This window comes from Melopsittacus undulatus, chromosome 10, assembly GCF_012275295.1.
Source record: "Melopsittacus undulatus isolate bMelUnd1 chromosome 10, bMelUnd1.mat.Z, whole genome shotgun sequence".
Taxonomy (NCBI): domain Eukaryota; kingdom Metazoa; phylum Chordata; class Aves; order Psittaciformes; family Psittaculidae; genus Melopsittacus; species Melopsittacus undulatus.
In genome coordinates, this window is record NC_047536.1 from 31,291,338 (window position 1) to 31,314,497 (window position 23,160).

The following is a 23,160-nucleotide window of genomic DNA, read 5'->3' on the forward strand; positions in this document are numbered from 1 at the left end:
GAGCTGTGGAGCGAGGTGAGCAGTGCTACCCACAACGGCGGCAGGGACCCAGATGTGAACACCTGGAAGCCAGCACCAGCGAGGGCTGGTCACCATCCTAAAGTGTAACTCAGCCGCCACGAAGGTGCTCCCAAAAGATGTGATGCCACAGCGCTACCGCACTCAAACAGTGCCGCTGAAGATACCCAAAGCCAACCTTTTCAAGATCACAGGCAATGAAAATACATGCACCCAGCTGCCAGACTCAGCTGCTGACAGCAGTGAGCACCAGAGATGAAGCATCATAAACTGAACCCAACAACCATTCCCCTGTACCACTGCAGAGATGGAAAAGTGAAGTGTGAAGCTGAGCTTAAGAAGGGGAGATGAGGGAAGGTGTCATTATCCTACTCTATTTTTAATTGGAAATAAAATAATCTCCCTAGTTCCAGTCTTCTGTCTATGCTGGTAAGTGGGGAGTGATCTCCCTCATCCCAACCCATGAGCCTTTTCATTGTATTGTGTCCCCCTGTCCTGCTCAGGAGGGTGAGTGAGAGAACTGCTGGGTGGGCACCTCACAGCCAGCCAAGGTCAACCCACTGCCACACATGTCTGGAATTGCTGTGTTCTCATCATAACTTCCCCACCACAGTTCAGACATGGGGGGAAGAAAAAAATAAATCCTTGCCTTAGCAAAACACCCTTTCTTGAGGTTTTCCACGAGGTTTTTGTGTGGAACAAAGCTCACATTCTACTGCCACGCTACAGTAATTTGCTTTTCTAAGCACATATTCAGCTTCCTCACTTCCCAGCTCTTGTTAGGCAAGTGCACTTCATGGTTGCTGCCTGGTTTTCATTTGGCTCAGTCTCTACATCCCCTCTAGGTCTTTCTGAGATTTTTGTCAGCCCTCACCATCTGAAATGAAACTGGCTGAGAGCTGGTTCCACCCATGAAAGGAAACGCTCCTTCTCTGGGAAGGAACTGTAAGACACAAGAACAGGCCAAAACCCTTAAGGAACACAAGCATTTAAAATAGCCTCCTCCCTCCTCCATTTCCCCTCTCCCATAAAACTGACCCAAATGGCACCAGTGCATGTCTGTCTAAGGAATAATTCATCACCTGCCCATTCTGTACCTCTACCACTGTCAAAACCTGCCCTATGTAGCTCAATACCCACATCACCTACCTAAAGATACCTAAAGAGGTTTTAGGGGAAAGCAAGGAGTAGGACACATATTTACCCACAGGCCAAATGCATCTGGAGTGCTCATAAAAATAAAACAATCAAGAGGGATCTCATTGAATTCATAGCCTTGCAACAGCAGGGAAGGAATATCCTGAACCAGCAGTACATCCTTCCCTGATCAGTGCGAAACCTGCTGATATTGCAACACCACATGGACACGTGGTATAGCAAGAGTGGAGGATTACCCCATTTGACCCTCACTAGTAGAAGAAAAAGAAACTACTACACTAAGCTGGGCGTTGTTCTGCACAGACCTTAGCAACCAAGCAAAGCACATGGAAAAGGAAAGGAGGAAAAAATATTTGTTTAGCTTCATGCTTGTTTCTGTGCAGTGGAGGTTGCTGAAGGCCCCTTCAGTTCTCCTCACTGTTGAGGCAAGCAGGGAAACCTGGTTTAGCTCTGGGCATACAGCTCAGCACAGAAACCCAAAATGGATCCAACAGCATCCCCTGTGATGGCAGAAAAAAAATGCAAGGGAATGGTGAAAGCCAGGATGAAGAGGGATTATGCTGTTTAGGGTCTCGTTTTGGTTTTTTCACTTTACATGTTTCTGGTAGCACATTCCCGGTGATGCTGGACTCTGTGAAGCAGCACTGCCAAGAAACTGAAGAGCTTACAGCAGAGCCATCTGTGACTTGGCACCAGTTTCTTCCACAACCTCACTGCTTGACCCCATATTTACACATTAACTAGCTGAAATTTTTGCAACCTAACTCTTACAAAGCTTTTTTTACTGTTACTGGGCACTGTGACGGATAACGTGTAAGAGAAGGCAGAGGGGATGCCTGCAGTACAGCTACCACAGCTACCACAGCACAGTTCACTGTGCCTCAGCTGAGAAGCAGCTCCTGATTCGGGAGACGAGTGCACATGCAGGGTCAACTGGGCTCCCTGAAACCAAAGGATCTCCGTTACTCAGGTGTATTGACCTTCAGGATGAGGCACCACATGAGCCTGGTGCCCATCAGCTCTGCCTAGCTTTCTAACCCGGATGGAGCTGGACAGCCACGAGACCCGGCTGGGAGCAGGTTGGGAACCACAGGAGTAATATGCCTCACTCACATGCCATCTAACAGGCTTCTGGTCACCTGGGGAAGTTTGAAAGTTATATGAGTTTGGCACCCTGTTCATCTGACACCTGTTTGTCAAGAACTGCTACTTGGGTGATGAGTTATATGCTTACTGTAAGCTACAGAGGTTACAGTAAACTCAGATTCTTTAGACTTGAGGCAGATTTAGATATGTTAGCTTCTTTCATCTGAGATCCCAGCCCTTCTTACACCCTTGCAGCTCCTTCACAGCACCTCTTTTTGTGTCCCCAGTTTCAGCTCCTCAGGTATCAACAGAGAAGCCCAAACAAACAAGAACACACCCTCCATGAGTCACAAGATAGGAACAGATGGAGTATATCCAAACAGGAAACTAAACAGAGAATCAGTTTCGATTTCCCACACTGCTTAATTGCATCCTAACCACATATTTTCTTGGAAGCCACATCCTAGTGCAGTGCTAGGGATGCAGCAACCTAACATTAACATACTGCTTACTTGTGAGTGCTAGTAAATTTATGCCTATTATGTATAGAGGGTATTCTCCCTAGTGGTGTCAATCTTTTAACTGACTCAAAGCTGACCTGTAGCAGACATGGAAGCTCTGAATCCACTTCCAGCAGGATTAAGGAGGTGATATTCTCAGTTGGGGAAAAGGCTGCAGTATCCAAGTCTGACAAACAGTAGCCTCATTTCTCACTTCCTGCTGCTGCCCATGACATTGTCCCTTCAGTGCCACTCTTGCCTGCAAGGGGAAGTTTACAAAGAGAAAAGTCAACCACTTTTTCACAGCTCTGCCCCTCAACATCCTCCTTTAGGTTGGTAACTACAGTTTAAGTCTTTTAAAAATTGAGATGTAAGCAGCTCCGCCTCCCTGGCAGCTTCATGCCTCTCTGTAGTGACATATGGTACCACTCTGAATCTGTCCAAACCCGGTTTCAGACAGTTTGCACACGCAAGAAGAAGGCAGCCAGGACAGTGCAGTACTGAGGGTCAGGAACCACAGAATCAACTAGATTAGAAAAGAACTTGAAGATCAAGTCTAACCATTACCCCAGGACTGCCAAGACCACCACTAAACCATAGCACTGAGGGTCTCACCTACACAACATACATGAGCTCGCAAGTGTGATGCTTGCCCATGCTAGGGGCACAGCTCCTGTGGTGGGCACACTACCTGTCACTGCAGGATCTTCTTTGCAGTGCTTTTTGGTTATTTCAAGTAAGGTATTATCTTCTCCTCCCCAAAACCACATCTGACTGAAATGCAAACAGTACAGAAACCTCAGGAGAAAACTTTAGACGGATCACGTGGAACACTAATATAAACTGAATAAAAGAAATCCCAAAGAAATGAGAGGGAGCAAAAAAACCTAACTGAGGTCTTTGACATTACAATGAAGGCAGAAGGCACTGTTTAATGATCACCACAGAAAGACCACAGCAAATACAGCAACACCAGTTAAAATGCTTTTTAATTGTTTATTATAAAATACGTACTTAGATGTGAAGGCACTTTGAAACCGTTACAAGATTTCCGCCTAAGCTATTGTTTGAGCTGTTCCAACAGGTCCAAAAAGAGGTTTTCTATCGCCTAAGAAGGTGAAAAGAAAACCTGAAGTGCATCCAGTTGTAGCACATTCCTTTTTCTAACAGAGAAACACTTCACTGCCCAAAGCTGAATCAATTCCTCATCTCCTCCACCACATAGAAGGAGTTTAGGGACCTAGTTGTATCCGCTGAACAGCACTGAGGAGCAGATCAAGACAGAAAGGTTGTTGTCTTTTGTACTTTTTATCTCAAGAGCTGAAGATGAATACTAAAAATTGAATAAAAGGAACTGAATAGACCAATCTACATGAAACCTTGTCCACTACGTGGCCATCTCCTCGCACTGCAGCTCTCTGCAGTGAAACCTATTAGAAATAAGCACCTTTTCCTGATAGTTTAAAGAAAAGATTAAGTAGTTAATAATTCAAGAACAAGTTTCAGCTTTTGTGAGCTTCCTGCTCACTGCTGAGTAGGATCCCTGCACACATACACCTTTAAGTACATTTTTCCTCCATCGTTGCTGGCCAGATTCAGTACCTGAATCTGCTTGAAATCATGGCAGCATCCTTCCCTAGAGCTGTGGTCCAGCAGACCATGCACAGCACATACTAAGCCAATCAAGCAGTGAAGTGAACAGAGGTCCTTAAACAAGTCCTATGTAATTGTCCATTTTTTCTTCACAGAAAATATTGAACAGTTGATGTTCAATATACCCATAAACTGAAAAATACAGTGTGGAGAACTCTCTCCATGGCTCTAATCTTAAATGCAATTATGAAATAAGATCAAGGTACTGATGAGCAGTAATGGATAAACCTTGACTTTTCTCCATTTTGGTTAAACAAACCCTACCAAATTCCTCAGCACAAAAAAACTTAGTTGTAAGAATTAGATGCTGACATTTCCAATGAATCAAGGCCTTCAATAACTATAACCCCCCCCCCCTTCCCCAAGTATATACAAACCTGCCTTATCTTATGGGCTTACATTCAGTGTAGATACTACACAAGAGGCTACGATCTTCAGGAAAAAGTAAAATGAAGAGACAACTTGTTAGATGAATTTGTGCATTTGGACAGCTTCACAGGCAGCTGTGATACACATGAACAGCTTCTACAACAGGGTTTCCAACCAGGAAAGAGCAGCTCCATGGCAGCCTTCCCTGGCTCCAGAGAAAGGCAATTCAGGCTCACTGAACCATATCACAGTCCTTTACCAGATGTCAGTGTCCAATCTAAGTCACTGCTACTTGTAACAATTCCTGCCTTTGTTATTGCAGAAGCTGTCCCATCCATGCCACAACATACACTTCTGCTGAAGTTGTGGCAGGAGATGGAGCACAGCACAAATCCCACAGTTCAAAACTGCTCAGCTCTTCCAGAGGCCAAGTGACCAATTTTTCTCCACTCCAATTACTCCAGAGTAGAATAATACATAAAATTCCACATTATTTAAAAATAAGGCACTTTCAAAGTTTCTTCCTCAAATATCAAAAGCTTGAGTGAACTTAACACTCACTTCCTTATCATTTTCATTTCAAAAGAAACCAAACCAAAACAGTATTCCTAGAGGCTGAGTTACACTCAGAACTCACAAAACTCTAAAATTAGGCTTGAGAGCATCCCAATATAGCTTTCTACACCTCACTCTTCTGCTAAAACAGTTCAGAGTAACCTGGAGCACAGCTGCCCTTTGGGAATGAAGACCACCATCACCTGCCATTGTCTGGCATTCACTACTTAACCCTTGCTTTTTGCATCCTGTGGAAGTCTGGTACAAGTGCAAAGTTAAAGAAACTTGACAGTTGTCTGTATACAAAAGCAAGAAGTAAATAGCATGACAGCTGTATCTGAATCCATAGCTTTTAGATCCTGCAGAAAACCAGGTTTAGTGATTTGCTCTTTCACTGACAACATCTTGGAGACGTTTGAGTAGAACATCATCGTTCTCCTGGCAGAGTCGCTTCGTAGGAGATTCAGTGTCACTGTCAATCGTTATTGCTCGCTTCTTACTCCTGTGTTCACCTTGTTTTATCATATTGTTGATGTCCTTCAAACTCTGTAATCAGGATTAAAAAAACCCATGAGTTACTACAACTCCATTTCAAACATATTCTGCTTTTCAGTTACCTGAGTTCTTCTGAACCTCTTCGCTGAGCGAGTGATGGATCCTACAGAAAGAATTTTACCTTTCACTGCAAACTGAGAGCCTCATTAAATGAAAATCACTGTGTTAGAACATATCCTAACTAGGAGATTAATGAACCCTCCCTCAGATTGACTCTTTTCAACCTTTTTGTTCTCTACCTTGGAAGGGCTCCCACTAAATTTATACAGGAGTGCAGATCGAGGTGTCAAGCAGGCGCCGTTCTTGTGGGGTGAAACATAAACTGCGTGCTGCTGAGAGATGCGGCGAGGGGATACTGTCTGCTGCCTGATGCTGGGGAATGGAGACAGAGGAGGTGCTTCCATCTGCAAGAGAGGACAAATCTGGGTAAGATCTGAATCTAAAGATATTTAAGAGCAGTAACTTCACAGAAGGAAAGATTAATGAGCTTTCAGGTCTTCTTTAGAAGATTTTAGCCTGTAACAGTTAAAGAACAGATCAAGTAGCCACCAAACACCACAGCAAATTTGGTTTCCAAATGCAGTAACAGAGATGCAACACAAGCACTTGAGCAAACGGGTGTTGCATCAATATAAAGAAGCTAACATCAGGTTGTAAACAAAGCTGCGTCTGCATTTGTCCTCTTGAAATGCTGCTTAAGCAGCTCCTTATACCACACCTTCATAACCACACCATGTGAATAACAGAGAAAAAAGACTGACATGTTTAGCTGTCAGGAATTACTGTGTCTGATCATTTGACAGAGCAAAATTCCAAAATGCTTTACTTACTACATGGTCCTGGTTTGTGCTATCGTACTTCAGTGCAAATGATTTCACTCTTTTTACATAGACTGCATTGTAAAACTTAATGAGATCTCCTCTCTCCTCTGTTTCCGACTCACTGGAGCTCTCTTCTGCGGATCGTCCTGAGGAACTGCCAGTTTTCACAGACAAGTCTAACAATAAGAGAGAGCTTCAGATTTTAGATACAGCAAACTGGGTGCTTCACATTCAAATTTTCATTATCCAACTGACAAGAACTCATCCATAAATTCACTAGTTAATGTGGTGAATTACAGGTGTGCTTCAGACAGGAGCAGGGTGTGCTGCATGTGGTTATGAACGTGAGGAGCTGTAGCAAAAAAAGGTAGCACAATCGGCCCCTTTTCCCACTTTTATTCTGGGGAGTGGTACAAAGCCATCTACTGCTCTCAAAACTGACTTCTAAACAGTCTGGTGACTCCCACATTTTAGCTTCTGTGAAAGTTTTTTGTGATCAGTTGGCAAAGAACAGCTTCAGGCTCAACTTGGGTCAGCTGCAAGGAAGCCACAGCATCATTTGTTCAGATGTACAGCTGTTTGGTGGAAAAAGCTGCAGCCACATAGCAAGTGTATTCATGTTAATGTTCTCTCTCCCCTAACTAAGTCAGAATACAACCTTCTGTCTTCAGTCCTCTGTACTCTTTACTGCCAAGCAAAAATAGGGTAACAGAATAAAGCCTCTTGCAAAGAGTGCATTATGAAACAGACATCAAAAGCTTCAGCTGATACCCGTACGTGTAACTCCTCAGTGTGTCTGCCTTTTGTCACAACACAAGAGTATGTTCCTGTAAACTGGTGTCAGAAGAGTGGGAGTTAATACTAGATGAAGAAGACACAAATCCAGTAAGTGAAGAAAAAGTCTGGCAGGAAAAGCAACTCAAGAACTTTGCAACCGAGTACTTTTGTTTGACAAAGCACCAGAGCCCAGTGGCACTTCAGATGTTCTATGACATCCAAGAACTGTGGAGCTGCTGAACGTACAGGAGCTCAGCACTTCCTGGACCATGGGTGGAACCCTCAAAAGGCATTAAAAATGGTTCTAATACTTGTTCAAGCAGATGAATCCCACGCACAGTGGGTATTCACCACATGGAAGTCTTTTACATTTTGCCATGTGTCTTGGCTGCAGATCTGCTCTGCTCACGGGCTCACACATGGGCTTGTGACTTCCCAGTTTCCTGACACATCACTAAAAACATGCAAGGCACAATTTTCATGCTTTTCTCAAATGCTCTTGTCCTTTTTCTCCTCTAACTGAGAGCAAAGAAACTATCACCTGTTTAAAAGAAACCTGACCAGAAGAAAATGGTCTGAGAGAGTCACCGTGTTTACTTTCTGGAACAAGTTCTCCCTAGGAGATAGATGAGGTTCAGGATAGATGAGGTTAAGGAAAAAAAACCCTGTCATAATATTCCATGTGTTCTTACTCTCCATTAACCACTTGCTGTCCAAAAGGACTCATAGAATGGTTTGGGTTGGAAAGGACCTCAAAGATCATCCATTCCCAGTCAGATTCAAGAACAACTGCAGTGTCACTGACAAGAGGGAAACATTTCAACCAAACATTTCAACCAAACTGAAGGAAAAAAAATGAAACTCCTTTTCCAAGTAGGAAGTGTATTTTATGTACCTAACACACAGGAGGGCTACTGACAAGATGGTTTCTCTTCAAACAATACATTTGCTTTTCTTTAATATGTTTAAAACTGTAAAACTTGCTTCACTTCTCCTTATTGACAGTTCGGTTCTTTAGAAGCCCACAGGTACACTTAGAAGCAGCAGATGACTTTGCTGTACCTACCTCCTGTCATCTCCACATCTCGGTTTGTATTTTTCTCTAATGGGCCATCAGCAGAAATATTCCTTAACAAGACACTCCTATAAACCTGCAGGACATCAGGGAAAAACACTCTTGTCAAGGAAAACAAGGAAAACAGAAAAGTAGGTGAAATCCATCTGAATGATAATGGACATAACACTGAAGGGGATTTGACTTTTCCCTTAACAGCATCATCATCTGAAAAGCCACATCTGAGATTTCTACAAAGGAAAGGCAATACTATTTACTTACATGGCTGTTTGCTTGGGGCTGATTTCTGTAACTTTTCATGATGTCCTGAAACGTTCGCTCCTCTTTGGTTACCTGGGAAAGAAGAGTCTGTTGAGCACCAAGTGCAGCAGCAAGTCTGGTTCTCTACTCAATTCACTTCCCTCTGTACAGGTTTTCCTGAGGATTACTTTAAATACATATTTTTAAAACTTTGTTCTGGTGGTGAGAATATGAAAAAAACAACTATTTTTCTTGTTTAGGTATTCCTTGTTAGCTACTAAAGCTTTTTGTTACTTATGATGCTTACGAATTAGTCATTTTCTGACTTTACTAGTGACAGTAAAAAATAAAGTAATAAACTGTAATGAGGTTTTTAGTTCAGACTACACACATCATGAAGGTGACAAACAGGACAGAAAACACAAATATGGGGGAATGAGACCACACACCACTTGTGTTGCCCAGTGCTCAGGAAAAATAAAATCCTCTCTTAACCAACTGGCTGGTCAATGGGAACTTTTAAAGACTTATCCAAGACAAGGAAAAAAATACACCAGAATTCATCCACTTCTTGGAAGGATTTTTCTCTTCTCTCCAGTAATGTGACACGAATAAAACCATCAAAACTGTAAACTGGGAAAACAATTTGCGTTTTCAATTGACGTAAAATACCCTGAATTTCTTAAGCTGACATGTCACCTTCGCCATGATGTAAAAGGCACAGAGGAGAAGCTGGTCCAAATGTCTGTCCTTCATGAGATCAGCACAGTGGACCAATGTGAATTCAAAGCACGTCCATATCTTCCTGCGCAGGTCATTGGAAACATCCAGTTTTAAGCACAGGTCACGCAAGCGCACACTTGCCAGATGATAAACCTGGAAGACACACAGAAACAAGTGCAGCCGAAACAGCTTAACCTAGCCTGCAAAAGTGATGTCCTCAAAGTAGAGCTGTTCTATATTTGCATAGTCATTTCTGCAAAACCTCCCTCCATTGCCCAAGACAGTGTCTTCAAAGACTAAGGTGTCACCTCTGTTCATATCACAGGGAACCTGCTTAAAACCATTTTGCCTATAGTTTCTACACCTCACTTACTGTAATGGAACACTTCAAACAAGCACAAAGAAGGGGCACACTTTAATTAAGTATAATCTTAGGTTAGCAAGATGACGGAATATTTTCTTCCCCTTCTGACTACCAAAGACCTGTCTCAAAACCCAAGATAAATGTCAAGTTCAACATAAGCCTCTTCTATGTACTTCAGAAGTTCTTGCTTCATGGGTAGAAATTAGGCACATTCTTTATGTTAGAAAGCAGAAAGAGTTCATTTCATTTTCACTTGCTCTACTGAACAGGACCAAGAAAGGAAAGTAGGGAAGAACTATCATTTTGAATATGATGATCACTGTAAAGAGGTCAACATTTAAAGACAAATCTAAGTGAAGATTTTAGTTCTCCTTCTGAGAGGATTATGTTGCCTACCACATGGCTGGTAAAATACAGGGCTACAGCTGAAGTACTCCCCAGCTGAGAGTAAAGTTAATCAATTCTTAATCCATTCTCAGAGAGATACTGTCACTATCAGCATTAAAGAACCAATGGCTCAGACACTGGATGTGGCTTACAAGCATTTCCAGGAATCAGTTTCTGTATTAAAATTTGCCTTAAAGACTGTTCAATGTAGAATTCTCTAGGGTGACAACACAGATACCCTAAAAGGGAGGAAACCTCTAAAAATACCTTCTCCAGTAAGAAAATAACAGCAAAAAGTAGGTTTTCTAACATTTTTGAGAGATCAACATAGGTGCATATTCTTTTCAGGCATTTAGGCAGATACCCCTGCCTCCTCCAAAGGGCCCTCACACACTCCACATTGGAAATGAAAGACACTAGAAACAAGTTTCTCTCAAGCACACGCAGTTCTTATACCTTGCCCCTTAAATCCTTCATAATCCTTCTAGAAACTTCTGGATAGTGTGTAATTCACCACTGCTTTCTGAGGCCACATACCAGCAGGATCAGCACTACTGGGGAGGCCTCAGAAAACTGCAAATGAGAATCTCCAGATGCAGGACTTGAAACAGTGCGGTTTTGACTGAGCAAGATGCAGAAGAATAATCTTATTTCTGGTATGTCTACCCCTTTAAAGTGTGAAAGTCAGTAAAAACAAACAAGAGAAGTAAAAACTACTGGTATTTCTTAGGTAATTACTCATAAAAGCTGTTAATTCAACAAAAAAAGAACCCAAACCACGGAACATGTCACGGGCATGGAAAGGGGGAAAACTGAATTCTCTGTAACACTTCACAACGTCTTTTCCCTTCTCCCAGGTATCTAAGAACCGCTCACGCCAAAGGAAAAGTGCATGAAGACTGAAAGGTCATGAAAACTGCACAAGGAGGCAAATTTCAGCATGGCCACAAGCAGCAGCAAAGCGTGACTTCCCCATGAAGACACCTACCTTTCTGTAGAACAGTGCCAAGGATCCCGTTCTCTTTGGTTTGTTTCCTGATGACAGATGCACTTCATGTGCTTGGTTCCCCTGAGGGTGGCAGGGAGCTTGTGCCTCTGTCTTACATGGCTGACCTAAATTCATCAAAATGGGTACCAATGTGATCCCACCCATGTCATTTGCAATACCTGGAGATGATACATCCAGAAATAAACCATTTGCTGTCCTCATGCTGCGGAGTTAAACTGCAAACCATTTATTCCTGCACAAACATTTCATACACAAGACACCTCATCCTGCTCTACTGGATGCTAAAAAGACTCTTTGCCCCTCAGAGTCTTCAGAAATGATTAAAACTTACTTTTCTGGTAATGGTTAAAGGAAGAACATGAATGTGAAAAAATAATTTTTAAAACTATCCAAAAGTACAAATTGACAAGAACTGACAATTTCTCTAGCCACTCTTTCAGGGAAGGTGTGCATTCCTTTCCTTTTTCTTTGGCATTATTCTGCAAACCTGACAGCACACGCTATAGTGAGAACTCCACAGCTTTGCTCACAAGGAGGATGCTTGTCAGGTATCAGATGTCTCCATGGGAAGAGAAGTCAGTATGAACTTGAGCTTTTTTTGGATAAAGTGATACATGCTCTTTTAAAACAATACACCAATACATGTTTAAGATACATGGTCAGTCTAAGCAGATCTTAAGAGCAAGCAAAATACATAGAATCACAGAAACGTTATGGTTAGAAGGGGCCTTAAGGACCACCTAGTTCAAACCCCCTGGCATGGGCCACCTTCCACGAGACCCACTTACTCAAAGCCCCATCCAACCTGGCCTTGAACATTTAATCTAGTAGAGATTAGAACACTTAATCTAGATTTAAACTAATATCTAGTAGAGAAGACAAATGGAAAGAACTCATACCGTGCAGTGGGATAGTGATCTTCTGTCCTGTTTTTCCTGAGACTGTAGCCGTGGTCATGGTCAGCACTGTTTGGCCAGGAGAAGCTGACACATTTTCAGCAGCAATGCTTGATGCTGGAGCAATTGTCAACTTAGTTCCTTCAGCTAAAACTTTTTCCATCTGCATTTCTTTGGGGGTGTCATCTCCAAAGAGCCTTCTTTTTGCACTTCCAGCCACGGGAGAACTGTAGCGCTCATGAACAGATATTGGGGACAATGGCTGCATGTCTGGCACACAGAGGAGAAACACAAAACAAAACATAAGAGCAGCAGCTTCATATGAATGCTTCTCCACAGCAGGAGGAAAAGTTAACCTTCAAACTACTTCTAGTGATTGATCTCCCAGTTCAGTGTTCCTGGGTGATATGAACAAAACCTGTAGTTTAACTGTCTCCTTTTATTTTGTTGCCATCCCAGACAGCTCAGTTTCACAATCAGGTGCCACGTGGAACACAAGAGTAACCAAGCTAACTTGCAGAAGAAACTGAAGAACACACAGGATTACACTTACTCCAGTCTGCTTAGCAGGTAAGTAATATTTGCAAGTGCTATTCCTCTGAGCACATACAGTTAGGCTTTCCCTTGATCAAAGAAAAGGCTTCACAATTTTGACTGCTTAATTCAGATTCAAGACGGCTTTTTGCAATTATAAAGAAGTCTAAACCTCCTCTCCTCAAATTCACACATTCAAATTGTATCAGAAACCTTGAACATACCCCGTCTTAGACTCCCACCAAGATCTGTCCGAACCTCTTTTACTCGAGGATGAATTATAGGAGATATTGGCATCATAGGCAAATGCCCAAATCCGCTTCCTCCATTGTTTGCTTCAAAATTACTGGGAAATATTACCTGAGAAATAAGAAATGCTAATGTCAGTGTTAAGACAACAAATAGATTTCTCTTCTTTGTGCTAATCTATTCATAGAAGTTTTTTCCTGCAGCAATTGTCTCATTTGAACAGTTCTCAGTATAAAACACAAGTAAGAAAAAGAGCATGAATTTCCTAATAAAGGAAAAAAGGTAACATACTTCTTCACAGGTTGGGACCTTGTTATCTGATGCCTGGAGGGCATCCCAGAGCGCTGAGTCCCGAGTCCAGGCAAGGCTCTCAAGAATTTGTTCCTCAATGCTGTTGAGGTGCTTCACCATGTCTCTGGAAAGTCCTTCCTCAGACCGAATCAGAACTTCAATTACCTAATGGTAATAAGACGCATGAAAGTCATAGTGTTCATGATTGTTATTTGTTTCTGCGTTGTTTCAAACTTCTCTTCAATGAATGCGCCTGCCTCCTCCTCACATCTTAATATTCCCCAATCCTCTTCTGATGGTTTTAAACCCTTCCCCAAAAGCAATCCAAGGGTTAGAAGTGGGCAGCAAACATCTCATCAATGCAGAACAACCCACTCACAGGGATTTACTTAAGGCACAGTCTCAAACTGCTACGCATGTACAAAACAAAAGCAGTAAGCACCTGCAGTGCTCACCCAGCATGTGCAGCAGACCTAGGAGGATACAAGCAAGTATATCCCCTTAGGCTGGAGGATATACCCCCAATATTTAAGCTTTCCTTCCTTGCAAACAAGCAACCCACAACAAAAAGAGTTGAAAACCACCATCCTTACAGTCCTAAGGCAGTGTTTATTTACCTTATAGAAATAGAATGGCCTGAGGTCAAGAACTTCAATGATCCAGGGGAATGTCCGAGGTGAGCTATATGCAAAAAGCACGATCTCCAAGCAGCATGCCATGAGAGAGCGATGAAAGACATCTTGTTCCAAGAGAGCCTGAGGAGATTACAGAAGATGTCAGTGATTTCAGGTTTGGGAAATGGAAGTTTGAGCTTTGTGGCACTAATACTACACAGCTTGTTGCTGGAGAGAAGAGCTACTTCTTTCTCCTACGTTCTACAAACTCCTCTTTTTACAGGGAAGTTCAGAATGGTAAATACTGTAAGTAGACCAACAGCACCAAAATAATCACATTTTTCTATTATAAGCAAATGATCTGGGCTCCTTATTGTGAGTCACAAAGCAGAGCAAAAAGCATTTCTATCTATTGATAAGTACATTAGGTAGAAAGAATCATAGAATAGTTAGGGTTTTAAAGGATCTTAAGATCATCCAGTTCCAACCCCTCTGCCATGGGCAGGGACACCTCACACTAAACCATGGCACACAAGGCTTCGTCCAACCTGGCCTTGAACACTGCCAGGGATGGAGCATTCACAACCTCCCTGGGCAACCCATTCCAGTGCCTCAGCACCCTCACAGTAAAGAATTTCTTCCTTAGATCCAATCTAAACCTCTGCTGTTTAAGTTTTAAACAGTTACCCCTTGTCCTATCACTACAGTCCCTAATGAAGAGTCCCTCCCCACATCCCTATAGGCCCCCTTCAGATACTGGAAGGCTGCTATGAGGTCTCCACGCAGCCTTCTCTTCTCCAGGCTGAACAGCCCCAACTTTCTCAGCCTGTCTTCATACAGGAGGTGCTCCAGTCCCCTGATCATCCTTGTGGCCTCCTCTGGACTTGTTCCAACAGTTCCATGTCCTTTTTTTATGCTGAGGACACCAGAACTGCACACAATGCTCCGGGTGAGGTCTCATGAGAGCGGAGTAGAGGGGCAGGATCATCTCCTTCAAATAAGTTATCTCTCCATAAAGTCACAATTCCAGAAGGCAACACAAACTAAGACAGTTATGTCAGAACATTTTTAACAGCAATAAAAACTACACTTAGGCACTTCCCATATATTCCTCCCTTTTTAATAGTAACTATACACACAAATTACTTTTCTGCAGGCTACTCTGTTCTGGAACTATCTGAAGAAAACCCTCTCAGAGAGGGTTACAAAAAGGATTCTCCTCTTTTGCCAGTTCTTCACTTACAGTCAAATCTTTCCCATGTAGTCTTCGTATTTCTTGCACCATTATGGTCTCCAAGATTTTATAGTACAAGATCTCTGCCAGCATTAATCTGTTTACAGCAAAATCTGAAATGTAAAACCAAAAGAGATGAAGCTCAATACTGTTCTCAGAAGTGGTCTTAAAGACCAAACTGATCTTCTATTTGTCCTGTAAGAAAATTGTGCATGTGTGTGTGTACAGACTGCAAATCAAAAAAGCATGGTTAGAAATCCACTGGTGACAAGAATAGCATGAAATTCTCAGCATGTTTTGAAGGATTATGTATTTTAATATTTCTAGTGATATAACTTTGCAGACAGTTGCAATAAGAATTTTTTTATTCATGTCCCATTCCTTTTAACTTCTAATTCAAGAAGAATGCAAGTTTACAATGTTTAGGAGCGGCTGTAGTTTCAGTGTTTCTTTAGTTATCCCATTCTGATCTTCAGCCTTGGATTTACTCTGTAGTAAGTTTTTATTCCTTCAAGTGTTCTGTTTGACAGCAACAGTTTTGTGTTTGGGTATGTTCTTGGTTAAAAATAGCTCCACTGTATTACGTACTTTAGTGACAGTATATGTATGCATTTCATTCGCCCTGATTTAATATCCAGAAACATCCCAGTATATTTCATGTCCATACCTATATGTGATCCTGGCTGTTCATCTGTTGACTGAGTGTAGCTGCAGCAGAACTTCTCACCTATTTCTTTCACTCTGCTCATAATGCTTTCCATAGGGCTGCGTGCACAAGACCTGAAGCAGAACACAAAGAGAAAAGCCTTGTATAAACAAACACCAAGTTTCAAACAATCCTCAAAACCCTACAACAACAAAAAATACCACCCAAATAAAAAGAAGTGAAGCCTCTCCCACAGAGAACGGAGGAAAACATAAAACATACAAGAATATTGTTTCCTTTTGTCTTTTCCTAACAGAGTTGAGAGGCTATGTAGATTTTGGAACAAATGCAGGAGGAAAGCAAGAGCTCAGGAATAAAAAATATATCTGCTAGGAGCAAGGTGGTAGGAAGGATACTACAACAGGCAAGCACATATATCCCAACTCTTTAAGTGAAAGACTTAAAGGCTTGCTAATTAACACTACCTTCCTCCCACAAAACCTCTGCCAACAGTTACCGTATCTTGTAACTGAGCTATATGGTTTACATTATAACCAATATAAACCATTATACTTGGTTTAAATTTAAGCAAACAAAAAAGCATTTGGCTTTCAAGCAAGCAGCTAAATTAATGTCAGCAAAAGCTGAAGGTACATTAATGCATTAGTGGTAACAAACTGGAGGGGATGTGTGTGTTCAGCTCTCCTCCAGAAGATGAGATCATCTACAAAACAGAAGACTGCTCAGCAAGAAATAATACAGAAACACAGACAAAAATGTTCTGCACCACACAAAACTCAAATCTGTGCAAGAAAGTCACAGGCATAAAAGATGAGTTTCCTTTTGTATGACAGCAGCTGCAGTGGATGTACTTACTCAAAAATAGCTATGAGTTGTTCACTCGGTGCATTTTTCAATCCAGCCACAATGCTCTGCAACCGGCTCACGCTTTGTGTTGCTGAAGCAACAGGGGTGATGACAGCTTCCTTTTCTCGTAGATACCTTCTTCCAGTCAGGGGAGTTGAAGGTGCAAATGACCTTTTCTGTCAGAGAAAAATAATAACTAAAAATCAGTCAACAGAACTGTTTCAAAAACCTTTCCAATGAGCATCTCACAAGTATGCTACCTGAAGGCTGCCATCAAAACTGATCTCAAAACTGATTCAAAATTAGCTCAGCTTTTCCCAGGACTCCATCAATAGAAAAAAATCCCAAATCTCTTGGCAGACTGAAATTAACTCAGAGGGGTTTTGTCTGGGCTTTTCTCAGTAAAATGTAAGAAAATGAGACTTTAAATCTTAACACTTGTAAATTCAACAATGGCACAGAGTGCCCAGCGAAGCTGTGGCTGCCCCATCCCTAGCACTGTTCAAAGCCAGGTTGGATGGGGCTCGGAGCAATCTGCTCTAGTAGAAGGTGTCCCTGCCCACGGCAGGGGGTTGGAACTGGATGACCTTTAGGGTCCCTTCCAACACAAACCATTCTACGATTATCTGATCCTATTTAAGGAACAGTTATTTACTAAATTTTACAGGAAAGCAGACTGAAGCCTGCGAATAGCATTCACCGTCTTCCTCTCAGGAATGAGAAATTCAAAGTTCCCTCAAAGACTCAAATAACATACAAGGATAAAAATACTTGAAGGAGTACTTCCAGTGAGATCAACAGGTTAAACAAATCACCTTTTCAAAATGCTGCTGGAGATGACTCTCTACATGAGCTCTTGCTGCTGTTTTCCCTACTGGTATATCTACAGGGAATTTTCGAGGCGTGCCAATTTCTTCTTCAGCATCAGCACCGAGGAAAACCCTCTCATCGAAGTCACCCACTGTTAGAACATACTCCTCATACTCTTTATTCAGGGCTTTGCTGAAAGAGAAGTCCAGGGTTTACATCAAAGGTTAAACTGCTGAAAATACAAAGGTGCCAGTGGAGACAAGGTACAACACTGAAACCAACGGGTGTTCGAAATACTGAATGCTTTCAGCAGCAGTGAACAACAAAACTTCATTACCCCAAGAAAACTGCATGCAAACCAAGTTTGGACAAAGAAAGAGAAAGGCTTCCATGCTTCCTTTAGACACCAAGCTACTTTGGAAAGAACAGGGACTACTCATATGCTTCCCCATCACAGTATTATTGAAGTAATACTATTAATTTTCAAGTAGAAATACTGAAAGTTTCACTGCTTCAAACAGATCACAGCAAAACCACTTTATATCTACATTTGAGTGTTACCTACATTGTTAAAATAATTGAGTCTTCATTCAAAATCCTCAAAGCAAACCAGCACTCACCTTGAAAAAACACCTTACTGGGTATTTTTGGAAAAGAAGGGAAAAAACCACCTTTAAGGGATCCAGAAAAAGCAGCTGTTGTTCATATTTTGCATTTAAATTAGTTTTCAGAAGTGAATTTAAAAGGTTTCTGAAGCAATTACACTCACCACAGAAACGCTCCACCTCTTTTTTGTGGTTTTGCAATTGTTGCTTCCTTTTGAGTACTTGAGTTACATTCACAGATTTATACACGCAGCTGGAGACTGACACAGGAATCTAGACTTCCCTACTTAGGTACAATATTTGAGGTGTGCATAGAAACATATCCATGAGCTTCAGAGGCAAAGTACTGATTTGCATTAGATTACTCAAAGGTTACACCTGCCAGAAAATAAGGACAAGCACCATAAAACCTGACACTAAGGAAGAAACTCCATAGCTGACATTTGACACATGTCAGATCCAGAAATAATTTCAGCCAGATAACAGCTTTGACTGTCAAATAATTAAAAACTATTAGTTACACTAAGGTAAAGGAACAGAAATACCTGTATTACAGAAATCCCAGACTGGTTTGGGTTGGAAGGGACCTCAAAGTTCCAAGCCCCTGCCAGGGGTAGGGACACCTTCCACTAGAGAAGGCTGCTCCAAGCCCCATCCAACCAGGCCTTGAACATTGCCAGGGATGGGGCAGCCACAGCTTCTCTGGGCAACCTGTGCCAGAGCCTCAGCACCCTCATGGTAAACAATATTCTCCTAATATCTAATCTAAATCTACCTCAAGATTCAGAACATAAGCTGTAACTTACCTATTTTCTGTGAAATTGCAAAGATCCAACAGACATTCTCCTTTTAAAATCTAAGAATAAAAAGCAGAAATATTTTACATAATGAAATCAAAACTGTTCCAACTCTCACAGTGTGACAGCATGATGGTTTTAGCCAAAAAGAAAATAAAACTTAGGAGCATAACTGGACCTTGTTTTTTTTGCCTAGCCCAAAGGACTACAATACCATTAGGAAGACAAATAGAGGAGGTCAAGGCCCAGTTCTAACCAAGCTATTGATAAACTCAGTCTTCACAGTGATGCTTTTAACATCTGCTCCGTTGGCAGGTTCAGGACTGCTCTGATGAGTGACTACACTGAAACTTCCACAGAGCTTGGAAAAACTGTCAGGACCAAAACCAGAGAGAACAAACTGTCCACCTGCAACCTCAACCTCTTCCTGCCAAAGCATTTTGCTGAACGCAAGCAGCGGGACCCACAGGATCGTGGCAGTTATTCCATACAATCATTTCACAATGGGATCACATTTTTGCCTAAACAAATCATTACTGACCACAAGTCAGTTTCCCACTGCCAAGAAAGGAAATCAAAGATTCTCTGCTGACAGAAAAAGGCAAAACACAGAGAATTTTATGGCACACACCATTAACAGTAAAGAGTAAATTCTGCTTCTGCTAAAATACATGCAAAAAAACCCTAGCTCAGCCAGAGTCCACTTGCCTATTGGTACATTTTCCTGCAAGACCAATAGGAGTTAAACTGTTTTGAGCATCTGAGCACTACAGTGCATTCTTAAAACTACCGAGATGTACCTTCCTATCAAACAGTTTTGAAATGTATGGCTTAAAGTAGTGTTCCTTTATTCCTTTTGCTTCTACTAAAAGCCCATCATGCAGCTCACAGAGTGTGGCAATGATGCAAGGAGGATCTTCAGAGGCTTTGATCTCTGTCATGCGGAAGCCTGCTGGTAAACCTGAGAAAAAGGAGGAGGGTGAAGAAAGACTCCCTTTAACTTCACTTGAAAAGTACTAAGAGAACAAAACATATTTGATTTTAAATTATCTGTCCCCACTATACCTTTGAATGATGGATTTAGCAAATCTCTTCTATTTGGACACAACAGGGCATTTGCAAAAATCAGGTCCAAGCAGCACAGAAGCAAATGATAGGAATTTACTAAATCATCTCCAATCATACGGAAATTACCTTTAAGAGACAGCACATCATGTCAAGCAACACAAGAGCAGTGCACAACTCGGAAGGTGTAGAAACCATGCAGCTAAGAAAAGCAAGTCCTACCCTTGGTGTACACAAAGAGAGTCCAGCAGAAGTTGAAGAGATCTCTAACATTGCAGGGCATCCTCCTGTCAAGGAGGAAGAGTGGGAGAAGTCAGTCTTCAGTTCCAGAAAGCTGGATCCTGTTTTACAGTAAGAATCTCATTCCATTTCCTTGCTCAAAAAACACAGCTGCTGCCTTATCTTCAGTTTGCACCAGGTGCAACACAACCTAAGCTGGTATGTCCTTATTGCAGCTTCCACTGACCAACAGTCTCCTGCCTCGCTCCATGGAGCATTTTGCATCCCCAGCCTTCTGGCCCTTTCCTGAGCTAACAACTGCCTCTGGCATGTGACCCCAAACACATCATTTTGCTGCTGCCACACTTCTAACAGAGCCCTCCCACAGCTGCTTTGGAACTTTACATCACTTTTTAAAACACAATCATAGAATCCCAGGCTGGTTTGTGTTGGAAGGGACCTCAAAGTTCCAAGCCCCTGCCAGGGGTAGGGACACCTTCCACTAGAGGAGGTCGCTCCAAGCCCCATCCAATGTGGCCTTGAACACTGCCAGGGATGGGGCAGCCACAGCTTCTCTGGGCACCCTGCGCCAGCGCCTCAGCACCCTCACAGGGAAGAGCTTCTGCCTAAAAGCTCATCTCCATCAACCCTCCTTCAGTTTAAAGCCATTCCCCTTGTCCTGTTCCTACAGGCCCTTGTGAAAAATCTCTCTCTAGATTTTCGTATGAAGTACAGCCCCTTACAAAGAAGAGTCACAGGAAACCTCAAAAATACCTCTGTTTCCTGCTTCGCTGTGGTTTTGAAGTTTCTTCGTAAGGGTTTTGAAATACATCCAAAAATATTGGTTCAAACTTTTTGAAAATCACAGTTGACACTTCAAAATTCCTCTCCAGCCTCTCCACTCGCTCTCGGAATTCCTGTGATAGATTTGACATGTCCATCCACTTCTTCATTTTGCTAAAAAACTGAATTAGACTTAAAAGAAAGAAGGAAAGTCTGCTTTATTTTGAGCTTTACCTCGCTTCCTTTATTCTAGTTAAAGGAAAAAAAAAGGCCAAAATACAATATATGTGCTCCTTAACAACTAATCTGATTAACATACAGGTTTAGTCTTTGATAGACTCCTAAGCTGTATATATTGTAAGCTTTTCACCTCCTGTTGTGTTTCTTCTCCCTGACCCTTCAAGGCACAGGCATGGAATCACTGATTGTATCTGAAGGCTGCAAGCACAGCCCTGTCAGGTATAGAAGGGCTGGAAGGGAACGAAGGCTTCAAGTGTGCGGAGGGGGAAGCAGTCAAACCACAAACACGGGTTCATGCCTGTTACCTACACAAAACCCATTAGCTGTAGGTGTACGCTGGCAACTCAAGTCTTATCTGGATTGCTAATGGGACAGCCAGGTCTTGTTTGTGCTTCAATTAACTACAAAAAGGAAAAGAAATCATTGACGTGGGTGGAACAACTGCGGGGCTGACACGGGTGGTTCTTCAAAGCCTGAAGTTGAAAGTCAAGGATTTGCATCTTGTTTCCATTTCCAACAAGATTTATTGCTTTTACACTGGTACCTCAGGACACACATTCTGCAGCGCCCGGGGCTGTGAGAACAGCAGCAGGTTCCCAAGCTGGTGGGAAACTTATCACAGAATTCCCGACTGCTCTGGGTTGGAAGGGACCTTAAAGCTCATCCAGTTCCAACCCCTGCCACGGGCAGGGACCCATTCCACTGGAGCAGCTGCTCCAAGCCCCTGTGTCCAACCTGGCCTTGAACACTGCCAGGGATGGGGCAGCCACAGCTTCTCTGGGCACCCTGTGCCAGCGCCTCAGCACCCTCACAGCAAAGAATTCCTTCCCAGTACCTAATGTCGGCCTTTCACTGCCCGGAGCGCCCTTAGCGAGCGGCACGGGCTCACCTGAGCCTGGCGGAGCGCAGGATCCTGGTCAGCGACACGGCGTTCCCCTCCATCAGCCCGCTCCCCACGGTGGGCACCCGGCTCTTGCGGCAGGCGACGTAGAGGGCACAGGCCAACCAGTGCAGCGGCTCTCCCTGCGGGACACGGACAGCGGCATGCGGGGGGGTGCGGGAAGGAGGTGCGGGAAGGAGGTGCGGGAGGGAGGTGCTGACAGGACCCGGCCCCGCCGCCCCGCCCGCCCGGCCTCACCTCCAGGCTGTAGGTGCCCCGCAGCGCCGTGAAGTCGCGCAGGGCCTCGGCGGCGCTGGCCGCGTCCAGGTTGAGCTCCTGGCACAGCCGCTCGATGGCGGCGCCGGGCTCCGAGGGCGGCGGCTCCGGCCGGGACATGGCGGGCACGGCCCTGCCCGGCTCGCGCGCCAAAACGGCTTCGGCGGAAGGGAGCGGCGGCTTCCGCCGTGAGGGGAGAGGGGCGGGGCTTGGAAAGATGGGCGGGGCTTGGAAAGATGGGCGGGGCTTAGGGAGAGGGGCGGGGCTTGGAGAGAGGGGCGTGGCCTCGCCCCCGTTGTTGGAGGGGTGGGAGGGGGTCTCCGGCGTCGGGGAGCGGCTCCGCCGGTGCAGGCCCTCGGCCGGGAGCACGGCCCGAGGCACCGCGAGGGGCGGATCTCACGGCATCGATCCCAACCTAACGGCGTTCACAGCGTGCTGGTGGTGAGAGCGGTTCGAGAGCGCCGAGGCTGGGCCCGCAGCGCGTGTGGGCACCGTCCCCACGGGCCAGGGCAGCTCCTGCGCCCCTCGAAGAGGCGGTGAGACCCAGGGCCCACAGCGCAGAGAGAGGAGGTGGTTCCAGCCTGACCACAGAACCACAGCCTGGCTTGGGTTGGAAGGGACCTTAAAGCTCCAACCCCCCGCCACGGGCAGGGACACCTTGCACTAGAGCAGGTTGCTCCAAGCCCCATCGAACCTGTCCTAGAGGACACTTAAACCACCATCTAACGGTTCCGTTTGGGGCAGGTGCTGCTGCTGCGGGTGTTCCACCTTCTCTAAGCTGTTGGAAGGTCGTGGGGCAGAAACACGGCAGAGCAAGCCCCAGGAATAGTTATTCCTTCAGGAACAAAGATGTGCGTTCCTTGG

The 23,160-nt window shown here is 43.7% G+C and overlaps 1 protein-coding gene across 2 annotated transcripts; it reads right to left on the reverse strand.

Moving 5' to 3' along the window:
• Positions 1-3,737: 3,737 nt before the first annotated feature.
• Positions 3,738-22,429, reverse strand: RBL1 (RB transcriptional corepressor like 1). Of its 2 annotated transcripts, none has more exons than XM_034067081.1 (22): positions 22,279-22,429; positions 22,030-22,163; positions 20,892-21,092; positions 20,121-20,185; positions 19,899-20,027; positions 19,634-19,794; positions 18,843-18,892; positions 17,437-17,623; positions 16,631-16,797; positions 15,776-15,888; positions 15,118-15,221; positions 13,878-14,015; positions 13,261-13,425; positions 12,945-13,080; positions 12,190-12,456; positions 11,270-11,394; positions 9,507-9,683; positions 8,829-8,900; positions 8,559-8,643; positions 6,725-6,891; positions 6,134-6,298; positions 3,738-5,885 (listed from the first exon to the last, which is right to left on the reverse strand). In XM_034067081.1, the coding sequence occupies exons 1-22, from the start codon at positions 22,414-22,416 to the stop codon at positions 5,715-5,717; spliced, it is 3,117 nt and encodes a 1,038-aa protein (XP_033922972.1). In that variant the 5' UTR covers positions 22,417-22,429; the 3' UTR covers positions 3,738-5,714. The 2 variants fall into 2 exon arrangements, with proteins under 2 accessions (XP_033922972.1, XP_033922971.1); XM_034067080.1 differs by having other exon boundaries at positions 11,270-11,448.
• Between the last annotated feature and the right edge of the window lie 731 nt (positions 22,430-23,160).

Excerpts from the sequence above, each read along its gene's own strand:
- RBL1 (XM_034067080.1), bottom strand. The coding sequence starts at position 22,416 with ATGTCCCGGCCGGAGCCGCCGCCCTCGGAGCCCGGCGCCGCCATCGAG. Across the intron at positions 13,081-13,260 it reads AGGTCCCAACCTGTGAAGAA|GTAATATTTCCCAGTAATTT; the intron begins GTATGTTACCTT and ends CTTATTTCTCAG. Across the intron at positions 8,901-9,506 it reads CCTTTTACATCATGGCGAAG|GTAACCAAAGAGGAGCGAAC; the intron begins GTGACATGTCAG and ends CTTCTTTCCCAG.